At 36.2% G+C, this 21847-nt stretch overlaps 1 protein-coding gene across 5 annotated transcripts in view; it reads left to right on the forward strand.

Annotated features, from left to right (window-relative positions):
* Positions 1–21847, forward strand: part of fat1a (FAT atypical cadherin 1a) — a 194763-nt gene that overhangs the window by 91211 nt on the left and 81705 nt on the right. For all 5 annotated transcript variants that reach the window (XR_005633345.1, XM_039750959.1, XM_039750961.1 and 2 more), the window contains exons 5-6: positions 8646–8975; positions 9608–9818. Coding sequence is in view for 4 of the 5 variants with exons in the window: in XM_039750959.1 (XP_039606893.1) it covers positions 8646–8975; positions 9608–9818 (541 nt within the window). In the remaining variant the exon portion in view is untranslated. The remainder of the gene's footprint in view (positions 1–8645; positions 8976–9607; positions 9819–21847) is intronic.

Genomic DNA, 21847 nt, shown 5'->3' on the forward strand with positions numbered 1-21847 from the left:
CTTTCTCAAATGTTAGCAGCATTAAACATCATTGGAAAGCTTTAACCCTATGTGCATTTTGACAGGTGTCAATGTTTTCTGAACCTCATAATACTTCTGAGCATCATTTCAAAGCTACAAAAGCCATAGATAAGAGTGGTTCAACAGATTGACCATGATTAGCATCCTTGCTGTTAAAAATGAACAGAATTTTTGTGCTAAACATAAGTTAATCTAGCATCTGAGATATATTTTGTTTAAAACCTCACTTTATACTCTTTAAATAGCAAAATGCAAATGCAGTACAATGTTCAGTGGACAAAATACTGTTACATACACAACTGAATAGCCATAGTCCACTTCAGTGAGGAAGGTGTTTATTATAAAACGATTAATTTTACAAAAACTAGTATGCTTTTTTTGTTTTGTATTTTAAAAGTAAAATTTTGGTTGAATATAAAAACTATATGGTTAACACAGCAGTGAATCAAGATCCCCGTAATCTTGTAGAAAAGAAGAAAACAATTTTGAATTTTCTCTGAAGACTACAAAGCATGTAGGCTGGTAGAGCAATTTATAAGTAATAAAGTGGAGTATAGCAGTAATATGAGTTTAAAAATGAAGGGTGACTATCCTAAGAGCTTACCTTGATCTTTTGGTAATTCAAACTAACTGAAAATCATCCATTAAAGTAACTCCCAAAACAAGCCTGTGGTCTAAAAATGGCCCATTTGGTATCTTTTAGTTAGACTTTACAAGGCATTTTCTAAAAATACCACATTTGTAAAATTTTTTCCAGGCACGTGAACCTTTCTCCTTTGTATTTTTAAATTCCAGTGAGGTCAAAATTTTGAATCTTTTTCGAGTATTTGTAACGCATTTCACCTAAGTCATGTTGTAAATCCAGAAAATGTAAATGAATAGAAGGATCACTAAAAATATGCAGTTTTAAAGAAAATTAGAGGATTAAATTAATATTTGCCAAGGTATTAATGGAAAGGCACTTTGTCCTATTTATTGTCTTTAGGGAGTACAATATTCAAATGTATTGTGACACAAAACATGCTTATACTATTTCTAAGTTGTCAGATGAGGTGTAATAGAGAAAAGCAAATAAACCAAAAATAGATGGATTAGACATGTTTTAGGGGTGGGTGAAAAGCCATGTATTTTATATATGACTTATTCCTGATCGCTGTAAATTTTGCATGCTTTTGTGTACAGCATCTTGCTACAGCAGGTACTAATTTTACTAATTACACATCTCATCCAATCTTTTCCAAAAGACAAGGTATGAAGGGTCAGATGTCCAATGGCTGTGAAGTTTATTCCTATGTTAACACATGCTAGCCAGACAGCATGCTATTACAAAGACTGCACTCTGCAAAAGATTTCTCCAAGAGAAAAATATACCTGTAGACCTCAGACAGACAAATGAGCAACCCTGGAAACAGTCAAATAATAATAGCCTGTCGTACCATAACTAGAACCTATTTCACTGAGTAAGTCTATCCGTCAGCTTCTTGTTTGAGCTCTGACATATTCAATAACATAGTTGCTTTACGCCAGTAGGACCCATTCTTTTTGCCCATATCTTGCTGTAATGCCAACAGTTAAGCAAAATGTTGAATTCCTGTCTACAGTAAGATTCATGAGTTACCAACAGGTGAGCTAAGCAGAATATGATGACCAGCAAAAAGTAGATGTGGAGGTGTTTCACATTTAATTCCAAAAAAGCAGAAAAGAGAAGTGAGATTAGTCAGTCAGTCAGTTATCGTCCAACCTGCTATATCCTAACACAGAAGTTAGGAGAAATTAAATCAAAAGACGAGCAGAGGTCAGAATTTTGAGAAAACCTGACAAAACTGATTACCAAAATCAGAAACAGAGTAAAAAAGTAACAAAGCCAAAATTTCTGTTTTATATTGTTTGAAATGTATTTTAAACTAAAACTAATGAATATTTGGTTTTAAGTCAAATATCCAAGTGCAAGGACCATGTTGGATGTAGTGTGTCACCCTCTTAAATAAAAGTTTTATGATGACATAACGTGTCATGAAGTCTCTTGACCATGTGAGCACCTTTGTATATTGGCATTATAAATACTGTGGCACCATATAACTTCTGTGTTCCAACAAATAAATAAAAAACAAATTCTAGTGAGCACAATCAAGAATCATAAGTTACCAGTACTGTAGTAATGCTCTGATCTATCAGCCACCAAACTAAATCAGCTGATTTTCACTAGAAAAGACTTGATCAGTAAATTGACTGATCACAAAAAAGATTTTTTTCAGTGTTTATTTGCACTGAACAATAAATCTCATTTTTGTAGTAAAAAATTCGGATATGAGCGTCAGTAGGTTTTACACCCAAGGAACCAAGTTACCCAAACTATTCTATAACATTTCAGTAATTATTTACCGCTCTGACGCTGATCTTTCTGATCATAAAATAGGTCATTAAATAGGAATTGATCAGAAGAATTCAGAATTATTACAGAATTACGGCATTTGAGGGTTCCTCTAGAGTGATTCTTTCTCTTGCACGATTTGGCCCAAAAATTAATCAGCACATCGTCATCTCATAACAGGCTTAAGTTTTGAGTTTGGTATTTTTCCGTCCAGCTGTTTTAGCTCTAGTCCGTCTTCAAGAAACTGTGACTCACAGACACACACTCATCATCGAGATATCAATAGTTTCGGTATCAGGGAATCATAAAACGTCGAGATCCGTTAGAAACCAGTTAATGAAATTGTCAATGAATCTGAAGCTTTTGCTCCTCCCTGATAGACGATAGGTTATGGTTGGGGCGCAAAGCAAAAATGAACAGGTAACACCTGTGGTCTATAGTTAAATTATAAAAATACTAAAGTTAACACTTTAATGCATAACATAAGGTTTCTCTTCATCTAGTTATGCAGGAGCTTATTATAAACGTTTTTAAAGTGGTAAGGGCAAAAAAGTGGAATACTGTAACATTTATCAGATGATGTATGACTATTGATTCTATCCAAATCTAAAGAAAGGAAACAATTTCATGAAACTCTTTGATAATTGTAGCATGTAACATTGTCAAACCTGCTTAATCTAATATAGGATTGCAGCGCATTGGAGCCCATCCCTGCAGCACTGGGTGCACACACACTAATTTTTATAGTCACGCATGAAATAATTTGTAACTGACAACTTAACTTGCACATTTGTAGGGATGGGAGAGGATAAATGAAGTGCCTTGAGAAAGCCTTACACAGACAGAATATCCAGATTCTACACTGAAAAAGTCCAGGGGCCTCATTTATAATGCCTTGTGTAGAATTCACACTAAAACAGTGTATGAACAAAACTAGAAATGTGCATACATGCAAAAAAATTCAGATGCATAAAACTTTGTGTATGCAAAGTTCTTCTCGCTTTCCCTTTATAAATCTCAGTCGATGTGAATATTAACACTCATGCATGTGCCTACATCCTCTCCCTGACTCCTCCCAGAATTTCATCTATTTGGATATGCAAATCAATATAAGTAGCCCCTTCCGTTCAGTGTTTTGTTAAAAGACAATTGTAAAAGGATGTGTGAGAATGAAGAATTTCAGTGAATGAGAAATGGAGGCCCTATTCAGTGAAGTGGAAGCATGGAATAACGTACTATTTTGTGGCTCAAGCAGTGGTATAAGCAACAAAAGAAAATTTATGCTATGGCACAACATGATGGAGGCACTCAAAAGTTAAAGTTCAGAAAGTTGCATAGTACAAAAAATAAAAAAGAAGTGTAAACCAAGTGTAAATAATTTGCATGTTTAATAAAATAAACAAGCAGGCAGCAGATGTTACTGTTTATTCTGTTTCAGACAGTATTATTAAAGGTGACCCCTGTGCCAGTGACATGAATCCATGCAGTGATGGTGCTGCTATGGTGAGCACATCTTTGGGCGCTGCCTGCACACACATCCCTCCCTTGGAAACCGCCCGGGCGACCATCTGGCCATATGCTGACGGATGCTGTTCTGGAGTCACAGAATGTAATAGAAGGATTCTGTAAGAGATGTGGTAAAAGGAATTAAGGAATACAAATACTGTACTATGTGATTGACCACAAATTAAATTAATTGGTTACAAAATAAATCCTGCATCAGATTACATGTTTTTACATTCTGCTAATTATAATCCAGCGCAGTTGTAACGCTGTCTGATTTGGCTGATCATTTTTTGGGTCAAGTTCATTATACCACATCTGTTCAGGTACGGGCAAGCCACTATTGTGTGTCACATTATGTTGCACGCTACATTCTTGCACAATGCAACATACTTTCTGGGGACTATAGAGTAGCACATTAATAGAGTGATAGAGTAATAGAGTAAATGCTTTCTATTTACATAAGCAAATTCATTAATTCTCGGAAGGCACCTTTATAGCAATGTGTGTGTAGCTGATCGCTCCGATTATATTTGGAACACCAGATGTTGCTGTGAATTGTGCTGTGATATTTGTCAGTTCAACCACTGGGAAAGGCAATCTTACTTATTTGAATGACAAGCAGATAATACCATCCTATATAGCTAGCATGGTGCAACTTAGTGATGACTGAGAAATACCTGATTGGTCATCCACTTCACTTTGAAAAGCTCCTGTGGCTAAAAATCTTAGGGTGGACAGGACTTGCAAAGGATCAGGTACAGCACAAAACCAGCCTTTGTAAAGCCACATGGTGCCTACCATTTATAAAACCTAACAGAAACGTGTATACGCATGGTCTGAGTGCTGTGAAAATGTGCGTAGCCTTACGCCAAGTTTAGTGTACACAACATTTTTGTGCATGTGCACCCTTTTTACATGTGACTCCAGATGTGGCATTACAGCATAGGAGTCATTAAGCAGAATGATGTTACAAGATAATTCTACTTAAAATTTCAGACAACATAAAGTTCAAGTGCAAAGATGTATTGTAATGAGGGGAAGCACAAAACTCTAAAGCACAGAAGTCATGAGAAGTACTAGTAAGCAGTCAGAGTGCCAAAATGTGTGAGTTCACATCAAAACTGCACAATGGAATACTTGTTTAAACTTTCATGATAATTGATGGATTGCAGATGTTTTTGAGCCTCACTTGACTGCAGGAAAAAGGTAGCTAACATTATAGCATTAAGTTAAAGTTCTCTTCCAGAAAACATTTCAGATGTTCGCAAATATTTAATGTTTATGTTTCTAGCCTATGGCATGACAATAATTATTTTGCTTCACAGTAGAATAACATATTGGGATAATCTGTAATAGCCTCTGCTTTACACTTGTGTGCAAAGCAGTCATCAGTTTCTTTTTTCTGCTTATGAAATACATAGCTTTGATTTCTTTGATGTGTCCTATGCTGTTTGTAGAAAAATCATAATCCTCTAGTCATTGTTAGTACTTCAGCATGAAGTAGAGGTTCAGAAAGTTTAGGAATGCTGATGAATTAGATGAAACTATTTTTCTTAAACATTAATTTTGGAATTGTCTATTGTACCACCATTCTCTCATGTTTTGTGTAAACTTTTAAGTTCGAGACCTTTTTATTCACAAATTAGGTACATAAAAGATTTTTTTTTTATCTATACATAAAAAGGAGAGTTGGGATCCGAGAGACTGTGTTTGTGTGTTTGTGGAGGGATGGAGAGTTAAGGCGGGTGGGGGTGTCACGTGATCATCTCCGCTCCCATTCACGTCATTTCATTCACTTTATTCCGCTGCGAGCTGAGCTCCGCTGAGCTCTGCAACTGATGCGGTCTTGCCGTTATTTTTCCTTACTGTTTAGTCCTCTCTCCTTTACTGATTTATATAAAGGAGAGTTGGCATCCAAGAGACTATGTTTGGTGTTTGTGGAGGGATGGAGAGTTAAGGCGGGTGGGGGAGTCACGTGATCATCTCTCCTCCCATTCACCTCATTTCATTCACTTCATTTCGCTCCGAGCTGAGTACCGCAGCTGACGCGGCCTTGCCATTCTTTTTCCTTAGTGTTTAGTCCTCTCTCCTTTACTTATTTACTGTTTACTAGACGCAGTACTTGCTGAATAGTATTTTTTCCTTTAGTGTTTTTACTTAGTGTTTCTTAGTGTTTAGTAGACGCGGTGTGCCGGTGTTCCCTGCGGTGTTGTGGTTTACTGTTACTTTCTACTTTTTTTTTGTACTTTAGTGTTTAGTAGACTTTTACTACCAAAAGTGTTGTACATAAAGAAGCTCTATAAGTCGCATGGAGATACATAATTATTCCAACTACAGCGACTGCAGCGAAGCGCATGTGGTCTGCTAGTTTTTTTATAAAGGTCAAATATTTTTTTATGAGGGCTAAAAGAAGTTTAAGATCGTTCAAAATTCTGTTGTCTTCTTATGAGAAAAAAGAAACTGGTTGTTTCATTTTCATGAAATCTTAAAATACTGTTATTAATTTCTGCTGCACTCTCTTTCTTTGCTAAATAAACTGTAGCAGCTCTTGCTTTGTTGCCTTTTATGGCACTCTGTGTCTGTTATTTTAATTTATTCAGTCAGTTCTTCAGAAACAAATGCCCATTTTTGAGAATGCACTACTCTTTCTAAGGGAAACAAAAATCTTGAGTCAGGTCGTGAGAATAATTAAAATTTTTTTCAATGAGCCATATCCCTAAAGGGTTCTAAATATAACAAACTATTTTGTTTTGCAGGAATGTTTGCATTACAAGCATTTTATATTTATTGGAATAATGAGCACAGTACAACTTTAAATCACAAACATTTTCTCTGCTGTAAATGTCATCCTTCTGTTTTTACTTACATCACTAGATATTGTAAGCACATACTGTACATTCCTTCTGTAGAAAGCTTGTCTTAGAATACAGTGACACAAGTTATTTTGAAGTGGAGGCCGGCATAAACTTTGTTTAACATTGGAATAAAAGACTGAAACTGTGAATAAGACTGTGGTAAATCTGCTTATAGCAAATGGAAAGTTTCTATATATTGTGATATTTCTGGGTCCCCAACAACCTCCCCAACTGTGCTGTGCACCGAAACTGTTGAAGCAAGCACAGATTGGTTGTCTGCTGCCGGTGCAACTGCAAGTTCACCTACTCACCATGTAACGCATCTGTCGCCAGATGGTTAATGCGGGGAACATTTAAAACTGGCCACTGACCTGGCCTTGCTCTCACTTTCTGTCTCCTCTCTTATGCAGTAAGGCTATTTATTCTTTTGATATGAGAAGGGAGTGAATGCAGAATGATGTCATCGTCACTGCTAGCATGCTGCTTATGTTTAAGTGACTGCTCCCATTTTAATAAATGCTTTGAAAATGTTCCTGTCTTCAGACAATAAAGCTGATTTCTTTGGAAACCTGGACTCGCCTCCTTCTCTCTTGTTCAAGTCTGGGACGCACACGTCACAATATATATGGGCCAAAGAGTTTATTATTAATTCATATTTAAAATTTAGACATTGTCTAAGACTTGCTAGGCTAGTCACACTGCAATTTAAGGTTTCAAACTCTTACAAATCAGAAAAAAAATATTAAAATATAATAATAAAAAAACAGCATGTGATGAAATTTAAGGAACTTTTGTTTTTTTATAATGTGGTATGGTACATGTTTGTAGTGAGTTTGTGATTTAATTAAAATCTAACCTTGCCATTCATTAGCCTTTTATAATTAACACATCCCCAGATTACACATATGAATTTTAAATACCTAGGAACATAATGCTAGTTTAAATATTATTTTAAAGTATTCTCATTTTGATAGCAAGTGCAATATGACTTCAGAAGGTATCTAGTCAGATGTTTCTGTTTGATTGGCCTGGTTTTCAAATTAGTTTTGTAAAGGTAATCAATTACATAACTTTTGTGGAACCAATATAATCAAAATGGTGAAGTAATAAAATATTTTAAGATTTTCATTGAGATCATTTGATTTTAGCAAGACATACTGAAAGGAATACTCCACCCAAAATTTGTATTTTTTGTATATGCTGTTTACCCCATGTACTTTGTACTATTGGCAGAGAACATTTTTAAATCTCATGTTTTCTTCTTTTTTCTCAGCCATCACAACAAAGTACATGGGGGAAGTAAGATGTAATGAAGTTTTTTGGTGGAGTATTCCCTTAATAACAATTTAGTCTTATTTAGTCACACCAACCGTTCTGCCTTAATTTTATGCAGGGTTTTTAACTGAATGCACCATCCTAAAATCCTCAGTAAAACAAATAAGATAAGCATGCAGTTTCTAATATTCAAAAATTTCATTCAGTAAAAAATTAAAAAATGATTAAAAATATACAGTGTTACCAGATGGATATCCAGGTGGAGCTAAGAAATACCGGAAAAATATTAATACAAAAGAAGAGTTATCATACAGAAAAATGGATATATTTTTGGGACCTTTTACAGGTAACAATCCAGTGGTGTCATGACTATAACAGTAATTAATGGAGACTGCTATAATTGGTACATAAAAGAACAGAAATTACAAGTCGAAGAAAAGAAATGGCTTTTCAGTCTAGATTTGACTCGCATTATACAGTAAAGACTAATATGTTCAGTGTAAGTAAATGGCCGTTACTAGAAAATTTTCAACTGTGAAAATCTGATATTATACTAAATGATGTGATTGCCTCAAATTTGTCAGTTGAATGTTATGTAACTTTTGTTTTTTTGTCAGATTACAGTCACAGACAACGGTGAACCTCCAAAATCAACAGTTATTCGAGTTGTGGTGAAAGTTTTGGATGAAAATGATAACAAGCCAAACTTTTTGGAAAAAATCTATAAAATTAAGCTTCCTGAGCGTGAAAAAGCTGAGCGAGAACGCTCAGTAAAGAGGGAACCTATTTACAGAGTGATTGCTACTGATAAGGATGAAGGACCTAATGCTGAAATATCTTACAGTATTGAGGAAGGTGATGAGCATGGAAAATTCTTTATTGAGCCAAAAACTGGAGTGGTTTCTTCCAAAAAGTTTTCCACAGCTGGGGAATACGATATTCTTACAGTAAGGATTTTTGAAGTTTAGCTATTACATATTTTGGACTTCTGTAAAGCCTTTTAATGAATACAGATACTTAATTATAATTATTTGACTTATTTAATTTCTATTGATATATTGTGTACAGAACAGATATGTTAAAACGTAGAGAAAATCATAAATGATTCTTTGAAAGTGCACAATTAAATGTTCAGTTTGCATGAAATTTGTATTTGTAAATGAAACAAATGCTTTACAGTGAAAAAAAAGCTTTGCTAATAAACATTTAAATGTTTTTATGAGGTTTGTTTAAAGATTAATACTTATTATAAAATGCAGGCAAAAAAACTAAATAATAAATGCACTGTCCTTTTGAGTACATAGCTCATCAAATTTTAGCAATCCTTTTTTAGAGGATTAAAAAAAATGTTTATGCTGTTAAAATTAATCCATTTTGAATAGATATTTAAATTTGTTTCAAGTTGGTTTTAGGATCTTGGATACAGTGTTACTGTAGAAAGCAGTAAATTTGTTACTTTTCTGTCTGGGTGTTTTTACACAAAGAAATTACAGATTTTTTATGACTAGCAATTTTTTTTAGAATTGTATATGTGGATATAGAAGTATAGACATACAGTAACTAAAAATGTATCTTTTAGATCAAAGCAGTGGACAATGGACGACCTCAGAAGTCTTCCAGCACTCGATTACACATTGAGTGGATAGCAAAGCCTAAGCCATCTACCAAGCTTCTTGCCTTTGATGAACCGTTTTTCTCTTTCTCTGTGATGGAGAGTGATCCAGTTGCTCATATGGTGGGAGTCATAACCACAGAACCTATTGACTGTCCTTTATGGTTTGACATCACTGGTGAGAAGGCAGTATTATTCTAAGTTACATTTCTAAATAAAATGTTAATTAATGTGGGCCCTTTGTGCAGTTAATTTAATTGCTTTTGCTTTCTGCTCTCTAATGGCTAGTGTAACTTTAATTATGCTTTCATTGCACGTGTAGATGTTACCATTACTTTTATGAATAATCTTTCTTTTCTGCTTATCTGTTTCTCCTGTTTCTGCTTCTAACCAGCATCCCTGTGACTGACACATTTTTCTGTATTTTCTATTCTACCTGCCTTATCTTTCTTTTGGAATGTTTTTGGATTTGCAAGGAGGCAAACAAGCTAAGGAAGTGTTTTACATCATTCAGATGGCTTGTGACCTGAACTGTACAGCAGAAGGTATCTGCTGAGATCTCATAATGTACTTTGGACAGTACATCATTAGATCTGAGTGTTTTAATTGTACTTGTTATATTTAAAAAAAACAGTCATTAATGTTCACAGGAAAAAAGTGTTCTGAGCAATTCTTACTGCTAGTAAAAGAAAAATAGAGCTTGTATTATGGTCTCAAATGTGGGTGAGCCTTTTTTGACACTCTAATGGAGATTTAGCAGGAGAGGCATACATTTTTAGAGGTCACAATTTAGAATTTAATTGCCTAATGAAAACTGAAACCTCAGAGATGGCTCTATTTTTCTTTTTCTTTCATCTCAAACTATCAAGCAGTCAAAACATTAACAGCTGTAGACCAGTTTTATCTGGTTTATTTTCTACTACCAGCTTCACTTTGATCATGGCAAATAATTAATGGTGTGCTTTGCTATTTGTTTGAACAAAGTCTGTTTTTTTCCCAAGAAAGAATAAAGGTAAGAATTGCAGACAGAACAAAATATATAGAAACCAGGTCAACATAAAGAAATATTCAGTCATATTCAGTATTCATTAACTTATCATAAAAACATTTAGAAACTTTACATTTTGTTTTAAATGTAGTCCACATTTTCAGGAAATGCATTTGATGGTATATGTAGCACACCAAGGTGGTCTTCTGTGAAAACACATGGTGTTGTGATTATGATTTTTATTTAAAATATGTTTTATTTATTCAGTAGTCATGCAAAGTCCATGGTAGTTCTTTGTCATGGCATGTCTTATAAGTTTTTTTAATCAGGGCCACTTATAATTAACATGAGGAAGTGACAGCTGGTGTATTTGTTCAATAACAGATTTGTACTACACCCAGCACAGAACATTTGCTTTCTAGACTCAAATCTGTGACTTCATATTTCCTAGTTGCTGAGGTATAAGATTAGAATATTTCAACAGTTTAGATGAGAACAGGCCATTTAGCCCAACAAAGCTTCCCAGTCCTACTCACTTAATTCTTCCAAAATTACTTTTATGTCTAGTTTTGAAAGTCCCTAAAGTCCTACAATCTACCATACTACTTGGTAACTCATACTACTTGGTAACTCATTCTATGAATTTATATTTCTCTGTGAAGGAAAACGTCCTAATGTTTTTACAAAATTTACTCTTAGCAAGTTTCCAACAGTGTCCTGTGTTCTTGCTGAACTAATTAAACAGTCTCAATAGACTGTACTAATTTCTTTCATAATTTTGGACACTTCAGTCATGTCACCTATTAATCTCCTTTTGCTGAAACAGTAAAGCCTCACCTGTTTTACTCTTTCCTCATACTGTATCCCTTGCAGTCCTAGAACCAGCCTATTCACTCTTCTCTTGAGTTATTCTAGCGCTTTTATGTTTTTTTTGTAGCTAGGAGAGCAAACCTGCACACAGTGCTCCAGGAGAAGCGTTACCATTGCGCTATAAAGCTTTAGCATAACCTTCTTGGACTTGTACATCATGCTATATCTTGCACTCTATACATCATGCTATATAACCTAACATTCTGTAAGCATTTTTAATGGCTTCAGAAAACTCTGTGGAAGTTGAAAGTGAAGAGTCCACCTCTAAATCTTTCTCATTAGATGTGATTTTAATTTTCAGACCTCCTATTGTTTATTCAAATCTCAAATTTTGTCATGCTTTACCTTTACTTACATTAAATTTCATCTTACACAATTCTGTCCATGCCTGTATGCTATTCAAGATTCTTGATTAGCTGCCAGTCCTCTTAGTTTGGTATCATCTGCAGACTTAAACAGGTTGTTTTTTTACATTTCTATTCAAATCATATATATATATATATATATATATATATATATATATATATATATATATATATATATATATATATATATATATATATGTATAGTGCTGGGCAATGATTAAAAGTTTTAATTGCTATTAATCGCATGTTTGTAATCATAGACAATCTAAACAATCACATTGTTATGTGTAAAATTCAATAATGTACTCAAAAGTAGTGTATTGCATGTATTTGGTTTGCAAACACTTTAAACAAATAAGGTGTTTTTTAACAGCAGTATTCCCTTTACAGTATTGTAGCAGTTAAATATTTCTTGTAAATATGAACTTATTCATTAATGTAATCAAATCAAATATAAAACCAAAGCTATTTGCCACTGCCAGGGCATTAACGTGTTATCTAGTTTGTTATAGAAAAACAAGCTACCCTCAGAGTCCAGAGCCACGATCATAACATAACAGGCACCTTCCGAGGAACAGCAAATTAACATTTCTAAATCTGTTTTCTTTTTTATCTGAAAAGATACCAGCAGAAGCATTTTCTTTTATCAGGGAGCAGCATAAACAGTAGCAGCTCCTTGAGGGCTAATATTTTTTCCAAAAAAACTCAACATAAAACGTCTGTTGCTGCCTGTTTTGCCTGCTATTGACGCCTGTTTGCAGCAGCAGCGGCTAGACGGCCAGCAGGAATGCATGGTGGGCTGGCTGCCTGGCTGTCTTTGCAGGTGCAGTGAGATGCAATATGGCTTGTACCTCCTGTCATCGTAAGTGTCTGTCCTCCCAGGCGAACATTGCCATAGGTGCATAAGCTACACCACTATCAGCTGGAGACCGATCAGCTGATGCCGGTACCTCACTTTCGTTTTCAATCTACATCTCCAGATCACTTGCATCAAATTCAGAGTCCGACAAATCAGAGTCTGATTCAGCAATAATATGAAAAAAAGTTTTGCTTGAAGCATTCACTTTGGTATCTCTCCACATGCCATTTTAGAAGCCGTTTGCTCTTGCTACTCATGTTCGCGCAGGGAATAGAGCTGAAATCAACAAAGTCGACTTTTCTTCTAGCAAAAGCGTATCAAAAAGCCCTGTAACAAGAAGAACACTGAAGATCACAGATATATATATATATATTGTGGGACTGGCCCCGGACACAGACAGACGGACATCGTTGTTCACCCAACACACATTTATTTACAAGGAAAATATTTACAGTTCTTTAGTGCACGTCCTGGTGCCTCCAGCACCGATCCCCCAAAGTCCAGGCCTCACAGTCTTTACTGCCTTTCCTGGCCGCCTCCACTCCTCTCTTCGAGCTCCGTCTACTTCCACCCGACTCTTGCTACTGAATGAAGGGAGGCGGTCCCTTATATAGCAACCCTGATGAGCTCCAACTGCTTCCTGGCAGCCCTCTGCGGGCACACCCCTTTTTGGCGGAAGTGCCGGCTGCGCACCCGGAAGCACTCCGGGTGTCCACAGCTCCTCTTCCCCCCAGCACTTCCTGGTGTGGCGGAAGTGCTGAGGTCCAGGGTTGTTCAGGCACCGGGGCGCCACCTAGCGGTGGCCACAGGCCCCTACAGGGTTGGGCTTCCAAGCCCTCTACCCGTGGCCCCCAACACAACCAGGGCAGTCGCCCCCTCGTGGTCTGGAGGAGGCACAAGCTCTCCTCCGGTCCTCCTGGGCGTCCCGGCTGGGCTCCACCCCCAGCCACATTCCACTATATATATATATATATATATTAACCAATCACTTTATTAGGTACTCTTGTTCAACTGCTTGTTAACACAAATATCTAATCAGCAAGTCACATGGCAGCAACTCTATACATTTAGGCAAGTAGACATTGCCAAGACAACCGGCTGAAGGTCAAACCAAGCATCAGAATGGGGAAAAAAAGTGATTTAAGTGACTTTTAACTTGGCATGATAGTTGGTACCAGATGGGCTGGTCTGAGTATTTCAGAAACTGATGAACTGCTGATTTTCAGTCACAACCATCTTTAGGGTTTACAGAAAATGGCCTGAAAAAGGCAAAATATATAGTGAGCACCAGTTGTCTGGGCAAAAATGCCTTGTTGATGCCAGAGGTCAGAGGAAAATGGCCAAACTGATTCAAGCTGATAGAAAGGCACCAGTAACTCAGGTGACCACTCGTTATAACCAAGGTATGCAGAAGAGTATCTCAGAATGCACAACACATCAAACCTAGAAGCAAATAGCCAACAGCAGCAGGAGACCACGCCAGGTGCCACTCCCATCAGCTTAGAACAGGTAACTGTGGCTACAGTTTACATGGGCTCACTAAAATTGGACAACAGAAGATTGGAAAAACGTTGCCTGGTCTGATGAGTCTCGATTTCTACTGTGACACTCAAATGGTAGGGACAGAATTTGGCATCAACAACATGAAAGCATCGATCCATCCTGCCTTGTATCAACAGTTTAAGCTGCTGGTGGTTGTGTAATGGTTTGGGGGATATTGTCTTAGCACACTTTGGTCTCCTTAGTACCAATTGAGCATCATTTAAATCCAACAGCCTATCTGAATATTGTTGCTGACTGCGTCCATCTTTTTATCATTGAAGTGTATCCATCTTCTTAGGGCTACTTCCAGAGGTATAGCACGCTATGTCGCAAACCTCAGTACCTCAGATCATCTCCAACTAGTTTTTTTAACAAAACAATGAGCTCACTGTATTCAAATGGCCACTGTCACCAGATCTCAGTCTAACAGAGCATCTTTGTGGTGGAATGGGAGATTTGCATCATGGATGTGCAACTGCATACTGTTATCACCTCCACTGTGGGACACCAATCCTAACTTCATCTGATTCTGAAATGGTTCCTCACGCCTTCACCGTATTCTTCCTGTGTTTTAGCCAATTCTGGTCCCATTTAAATACTATACCCTGAACTCCCACCTGTTTTAGTTTGATATTCAACCTCTCACGTGGGACCTTATCAAATACTTTCAGAAAGTCAAGATAAATAACATATGCTTCACTCTGACAGTATCCTTTTTTTTGCTTCCTCATAGATTTCTAACATGTTAGTAAAGTACGACCTCCCTTGTCTAAATCTATGCTGACTTTTCAGTAGATCAGCTATTCTTGCCATGTATTGCTCAATCTTATCCTTAAAAATTCCTTCCATTATTTTACCTGTTTTCATTAAGCTTACTGGCCTATACTTACTTGTTTCTGCCTGATCACACTTTTAATATAAACTGGGATAATATTTGCCAATTTACATTCCTTTGGAATTTCCCCAGTGCACAGTGACTTTCTAAAAATATACATCAAGGATTTCTATATTTTCTTGTTAACCTCCTTAAGAAATCAAAGATAAATATTATCTGGTAATGGTGACTTGATTTCAGCCTATTTAATCTAAGCAGTACTTCTCCCTCTACAATTTCCAAATCCCTCAGTACCTCCTTAGTAGTTCCTGTTGGTGCAGGCAGTTTATTCACTTAGTCACATTTGTAGACCTCTGAAAAATACCAGTTTAAAGCATTCACTGTTTCACTGCTTCTGTATTTTAACTCCACTTTACAATGCCTGTTTCACTTTACCTCCTCCTTGACTGTCCCTTTTCTACTAAAATACTGAAAGAATGTCTTTTGATTATCTTTTGCCTTATATGCAATGTTCCTCTATAACTGCCTTTTACCTTCTCTAATAGCCTTCTTACCTCTTAACACGCACACGTACCGGTCCCGGGACATAACAGCGTTTTAAAAACGTTACAGTAATGTGTGCATGCCCATCTGCCATGCATCTCGACACCCTACCCATCAAATGAAACTTCAAAGTCTCGTCTTACCGATGATATAAACCATTTTGACACACAACAACCACAGCACTGACACTAAAGCCTTTTTTACAGAGAAGTACATAGTTTTAAGAGTTGACTGTCCCTACCTTTGAAGACCCCCTGCAAGTCAAACATCAATATTTCCGAGCAGTATTGATCCCATTGTGTCCGTAAGGCTCCAGCGAATATAATCCAGTAAAACGATTTAGGTCCAAAACACACGATATATCCTAAAAGGGACAAAAACACCAGAAAACGTTTCATAACTTGAGACCACCTACGTAAATTTTTTCATTTATATTGCTCATATCAGACGTAATTTGTTTCTGTCGGCGATAACCATGCTACCGCATGAAACACGGAAGTGTTAGCTTCTGATCGACACCTAAGTTGGCCAATTACGACGGGTCTGGGGTTGACTGGCACCTCGTATAGCCAACGAGTGTCACAGACAGCTTGAAGGATGACGTAAAGCTCCAAACCCTGGTAGAATCTACCAGTTTGATTGGACACTGTGACTGACACTCAAAACTTACAGCCAATGAGCAGCCGAGCATTTTGATATGTAACTTGCCATACTAACTTGTAAACAAAGCGATTGGAGCTGCGCGAAGGTGGCATTTGTGCCAGTCTGCAGAGTTGGTGCGTGGTTGTTTATTGTGATTTCGCCAAGTTTTTTCGCATTTTAAATATGAATAAAAGTAGAAGTTTAAACGTAAATAAATGCTCGATTAAATAATAGATGCATGCGCGTTGCGAAAGTATTCAACCGCCCAGGAGACGTCTAATGGCAGAGAGCGACATGTGCCACGCCTTGTGCTTTCTGCTTGCTAGTGATTGCTGCCATCAAGTGGCACATGGAAAAAGCTGAGCTGTGTTGTAACAGTTTGTAAAAGAAATGTATATAGTTTGTGTGCATTTTATAAAAAAAGTAAAAATAAAAATATAAATATATTTTTGGCCCATAAGACTTGTATTGACTATTTTTACATAGAAATGTGTATTTTTTATTGTTTTTATTATGGAACATGAATTTCCATAACTAATAGAGTGACACTGTGTGTAGATATAGATTCCTTTAGGTGTAAGCTTTCAGTAGAGCCCTCATTGATATATGTGGGTTGAAGCATTCAAAAGTTATTACACTTTTTCCATATGTTCCAAAATGTGGATAATGGTCCCTCTAAAAAGCCCCTGGGCATGCCCACATAAAAACTGGTGTAAAAATGTCATTTTTACAGGTATTCTTTTCAAATTTGAAATGTGAGTAGTCAACAAGTTATTCTGTTGGTACATAGTGTGTTTCTGTCCCCACCTACCTACTGCAGCTTTATATTCCTTTATTTTCATAAAAAAACTTAGGCGAGAACAAAAAAATTAGTTTTTTTTTGTGAGTTCTAATGTGCATAACTTTTGATCAGTCATACCTACATTCTGACTACTAAGGGTGAAACTAGAGAATGTTACCTTTACAAAGAGACCAAACATGTGTTTATACTCCAGATAGTTCAATAACAGCAATGATTCTAATTTGGAGAGGTCGAATTACAAGCGATTTAGCAAAAATGATAAGGGGTTGCCCTCATACGTTCATGCACCCTACAAATAGCATTAGAGTTATTAGTCTTGTATGCTTTATACAACTTTTTTTTCCCTTTACAGCTTATTTTTAATCTCCTTACTTATCCATTGTGGATTGTACATGTCCCGCATTACATGTAAAATATTTTTAAACCCTTTTCAAACACTCCTTAGCTGTTTCTGCACATAAAAGCTTATCACAGTTCATCCCACCTTATGCTTTGCTGCATCTTTTCAAAATTTGCTATACCAAGATTAAGCTTAACAGTTTTAGTCTTTCCATTGGCTGTCTTCTAAAACACAAAAAATTTTTGGGGTTCCTTAACCCTAATTTTTTAATTGCCTCTACACCCTCAATTCTATCCTGGTTATTGCAAAATGCTAAGTCTAGGCAAATTCTGCTTCTGCTTTTGTACTTCATTATTTGCAAAGTTAGTTAGTTAGTGGTACTATAATATCCCATTATAAGTTGAATTTTTAATATCGCTTAAAGATGTGCATTCTTTCCAGTTTATTCCAGATGTCCTCTCTTAGATGTGGCTCATCATTCTAAAGAATACTTGCATTTAAATTATGCTTTACATAAATGGAAACACCTGTCCTTTTCTGTTTTGTTTATTCTTCCTAGAAATGTGTACCCATCTATGTAATACTAATCCCCACCTTTGCTATTTAGCCAGGTTTCTGTTATTGTTCTGTTATTATTCTGTTATTGCTATAATATCATAATTACACTCAGCTGCATACAACTCCAAATCACTTGTTTTATTTTGGACATTGCTAGCATTAAGGCAAGCTATTTTAATGTGTTACTTATTTTACTTTTGCACTTAAAATTTAGGATATAATTTATGTTACTCTGCGTATTATTTTTTACACCATTGTTCATCTTCTCATGTACAGTTCTAAACTTAGCCTGTCCTCAACTCCCTGTCCCTATTTTACCTAGTTTAAACAACCCTTGACCAACCTACTCATATACCTCCCAGTTCAAATGTAACCCTTCGAGGTGGAATAGGTCCCAATTTTTCCAAAAGGAGTCCCAATGCCCTGTAAACTAATACCCTTCTATACTTCACCAAGGTTTGAGCTACACATTAACCCTTCTAATCTCCTCAGTCTTACCTGGACTGGCATATGGCACATGTAGAACACCGGAAAAGACTACCTTGTCAGTTCTGCTCCTCAGCCTGGCACCCAACTCTTTGAATTTGGATTGTAAAATTGATAGACTACCCTTATGTATGTCATTTGTTCCAGCATCAACAATGACCTCTGCATCTATTCCCACTCTGGCCAAGAGCCTGTCAACCCTTCTGGGAATGTCTCACACCTATACAGATGGAAAACATCACACTGTGCGAGTCTCTCTGTCTCAGCAGCAAACCTGCACTAAGATCATCCTAATTATTTAGTCCCCTACTATCACCAACTCATCAAACCTCGAAGCAGTATACCTTATGGAGCTCCTCATGCCTACCTAACACCTTAGAATCTCCAGGGGCACTGTCCAGCTTTGCAAGGATGTGAGAGCAGTTTGATATTTCCAGTTCTCTGGATGGTACCTCCACACAGTGTGCCCCCTTTGCCTTATAATTGTGATCCACCTGTCTCTATCTGTCTGGTCTATAGTCTCCTCCTGTGCCACTTTAGAGGTGTGCACTATCTCTCTAAAGGACACCTGAGCCAGGTCAGCCAATTCTGTACTACAGTACAGGCTAGCCAATGCCTCCTCTAGTTCAACAACCCTGAGCACAAGGTGCTGAATTATTGCACATCTCATGCAGATGTAGCCTTCATGGAGGACTGACTCCTCCAAGGCAACAGGATTTGCTGTCCACTGGCCCCATTTTTAAAATTTGCCTTTGCATTACTAAACTGCTCAACTCTTTTTATTAAATTTAAATGATTTAACTTATTACAATTCTTAAATTAACTGAGTAAAGAACTACTGCAGTTATTTAGTTATTAGTTATTAGTTCCTTATTTTGAAGCTCTCCATTTACCGCATATATATTCCTTCCTATTAATGAACCCTTATGGTGTCACCCTCATAATTGCGCTGGCTTTCCAGACCACTAAGAACTGCTCAGTCAAGTAAAATGTTTTACACCCTACTTTATTCTTACTGAGAAAAATCTCTTACTGGTATTAGCAACTAGTTATTTCCTTAATCACTTGTCTGTTTCTACTTCCGTTTGTTCCTGATCAGTACTATCTCAGTAGATGCCTACTGATGTACTGTAGAGTCCCTCTCATGCCATGAAGATTTTATACCATGGCTAGATGGAAAAACATGTCTTGGGCAACCCAACCCCTAATGAATATCATGCACACCTGAATGAGTTTCCTATTTAAATAATATGTTAACAATATTACAAATAAATGAAAATGTGTGTCAGTGGTAGCAATAATTTTAAAGCTTAACAGTTTACAAGTATATCAAAGAACACTTGCTTTCTGTCTCAATTCAATATTATGGGGACCAGAGCCGCCGCCTTCTTCTTTCAGCTGCTCCTGTTAGCCTATACCAGCAATATTCTGTGCAGGGCAGGAAGCTATTGCCATTTATGACAAACACAGGCATTTCCATTCTGCACCAATAATAATTGCTTAACATGTTCATATTTAAGATGTGTGAAGAGAACTGGAGTACGTAGAGGAAAAAACGCAGACTGGGATTCATACCTTGTAACATGTAGCTGTGAGGCAGCAGTGCTAGAGATTGTGTCGGTTTGACAAGAATATTGATAGTACAGTAAAATCTTCATATCTGAAGATAACTGAAGTCACCTGAAAATTGCCAATGACGAATTTATAAAGATTAGAGATCAGCAGAGGCTTTTTGTTAGGCAGAAGTTGGAAAGAAGAGAAAGGTAATTTGCCAGGTCAAGATTTGTTACATTTGGGGATCCTGGACACAAATCACTGCCCTCTCTTATTTTATTTTATTTATCTATTTATTTATTTATGTATGTATGTATTTATTTATTTTTACGCTTACAGAAAGTTTTAATTCAACTTAGCATTTATAAAATGTACATCCTTGGCAAAAAATGAATGTCAATATCTGTTTATCAATCAGACATAATTATCAAGATACTACAGCATCTCCATTGACCATGTGCTTCATTTGCTGATATAACATGTGACGCAAAAGTACAGAGCAAATGAAAGAATTTTAATCTAATTGTATGCAATGTCATATGCAGTCTCTTTCAACCATAAGAATAACAGTTCACATGATAGCACATCAAATCAAAAATATTTCTTCCCAAATGTTGCACAAATGTTCAGGAAACCACAAGAAATTATTATTTAAAACCTATTTATACTTATCATTCTTTTGGGCATTAGACATTTACAAAGGAAAAGTAAAAATTATGATCCACAACCTTGAAGTATGACACAAAACGGGCTTATATATATAGTACTAAGATTTATCAGTAACAAAACAATATTTTTCAAATAGGACAGCAAACAATTTATTACATACACCACCTAACATGGCAGGAAAGCACATAATGTTGCTTTTCATCTGTTGTGAATAGCTAGGTAGGCTGTGTTTCTGATATACAGTTTTTTTGATAGGGAATGACCAAGCCCACTAAGTTAGGAAATTAATTTTATAAAAATATATTTAAAACTTAGTAATAATTAATTTTTACTTATGAGTAATTAAAACAAACCCTGCCTGAGCCTCAAGTTGTATGTGAAAGCAAACTCAAACCCAACCCAAAACACAATGCTTTGTCAGACTTACGCAGCAATTCTACATGTTCTACAATTCTACAAGTAATGGACCTACTACCTGTTTATTTTAAAAAGCAGAGAAAAGGAATTAAAGAAGTAACAATAAGTAAGCCACCATGCCATTGAAGGTTATGTTAAAAAAACTTGGAAATGTTATGGTGTGTGGACACACAGATTTTTTTTCAGAATGACACATCAAGGTTTAAGGAGGCCTATTTGCGTTTACCTGTTTGAAGTTTGCAAACTGTTGAACTCATTGTGTTATTGTCTGAATAGCCACATTCTAACAGGGGTCCCTTTCTATATACTGAAGCAGAATCATCATGAGATGGGAAAAACTTAGAAATGAATTGGTTGAAAACTTTTCATCTTTTAACCTGGTTTGATGGTAGTCATCTACATTAGTGCAGAAAAAGTGTCCATAAAGAAATGGCACCAGTTTGTATACATCTAGGAAAAATATGTTAAAGACTCTATAACCAAGGATAATGTAAACTTGTGATTAAGAAACTATACACTATTATACAAAAAACTCTTTGAGTTTCAAGATTTCCACATATTGTTAAATTAATAATTGGTGGTTTTAGTGTACTTCTCTGAATTTTAAATTACTGATTACTTTTAATAACTCTTTTAAAATTAAAATTTAATTACTAAACAATTTTGTTACTGATATGATTGTAGTAACTGAAAAAGATGTTGGTGAAATGTTCTTATTCTCTAGACTACTTATGACA

The sequence above is a fragment of the Polypterus senegalus genome, chromosome 4 (genome assembly GCF_016835505.1).
Source record: "Polypterus senegalus isolate Bchr_013 chromosome 4, ASM1683550v1, whole genome shotgun sequence".
Lineage (NCBI taxonomy): Eukaryota > Metazoa > Chordata > Cladistia > Polypteriformes > Polypteridae > Polypterus > Polypterus senegalus.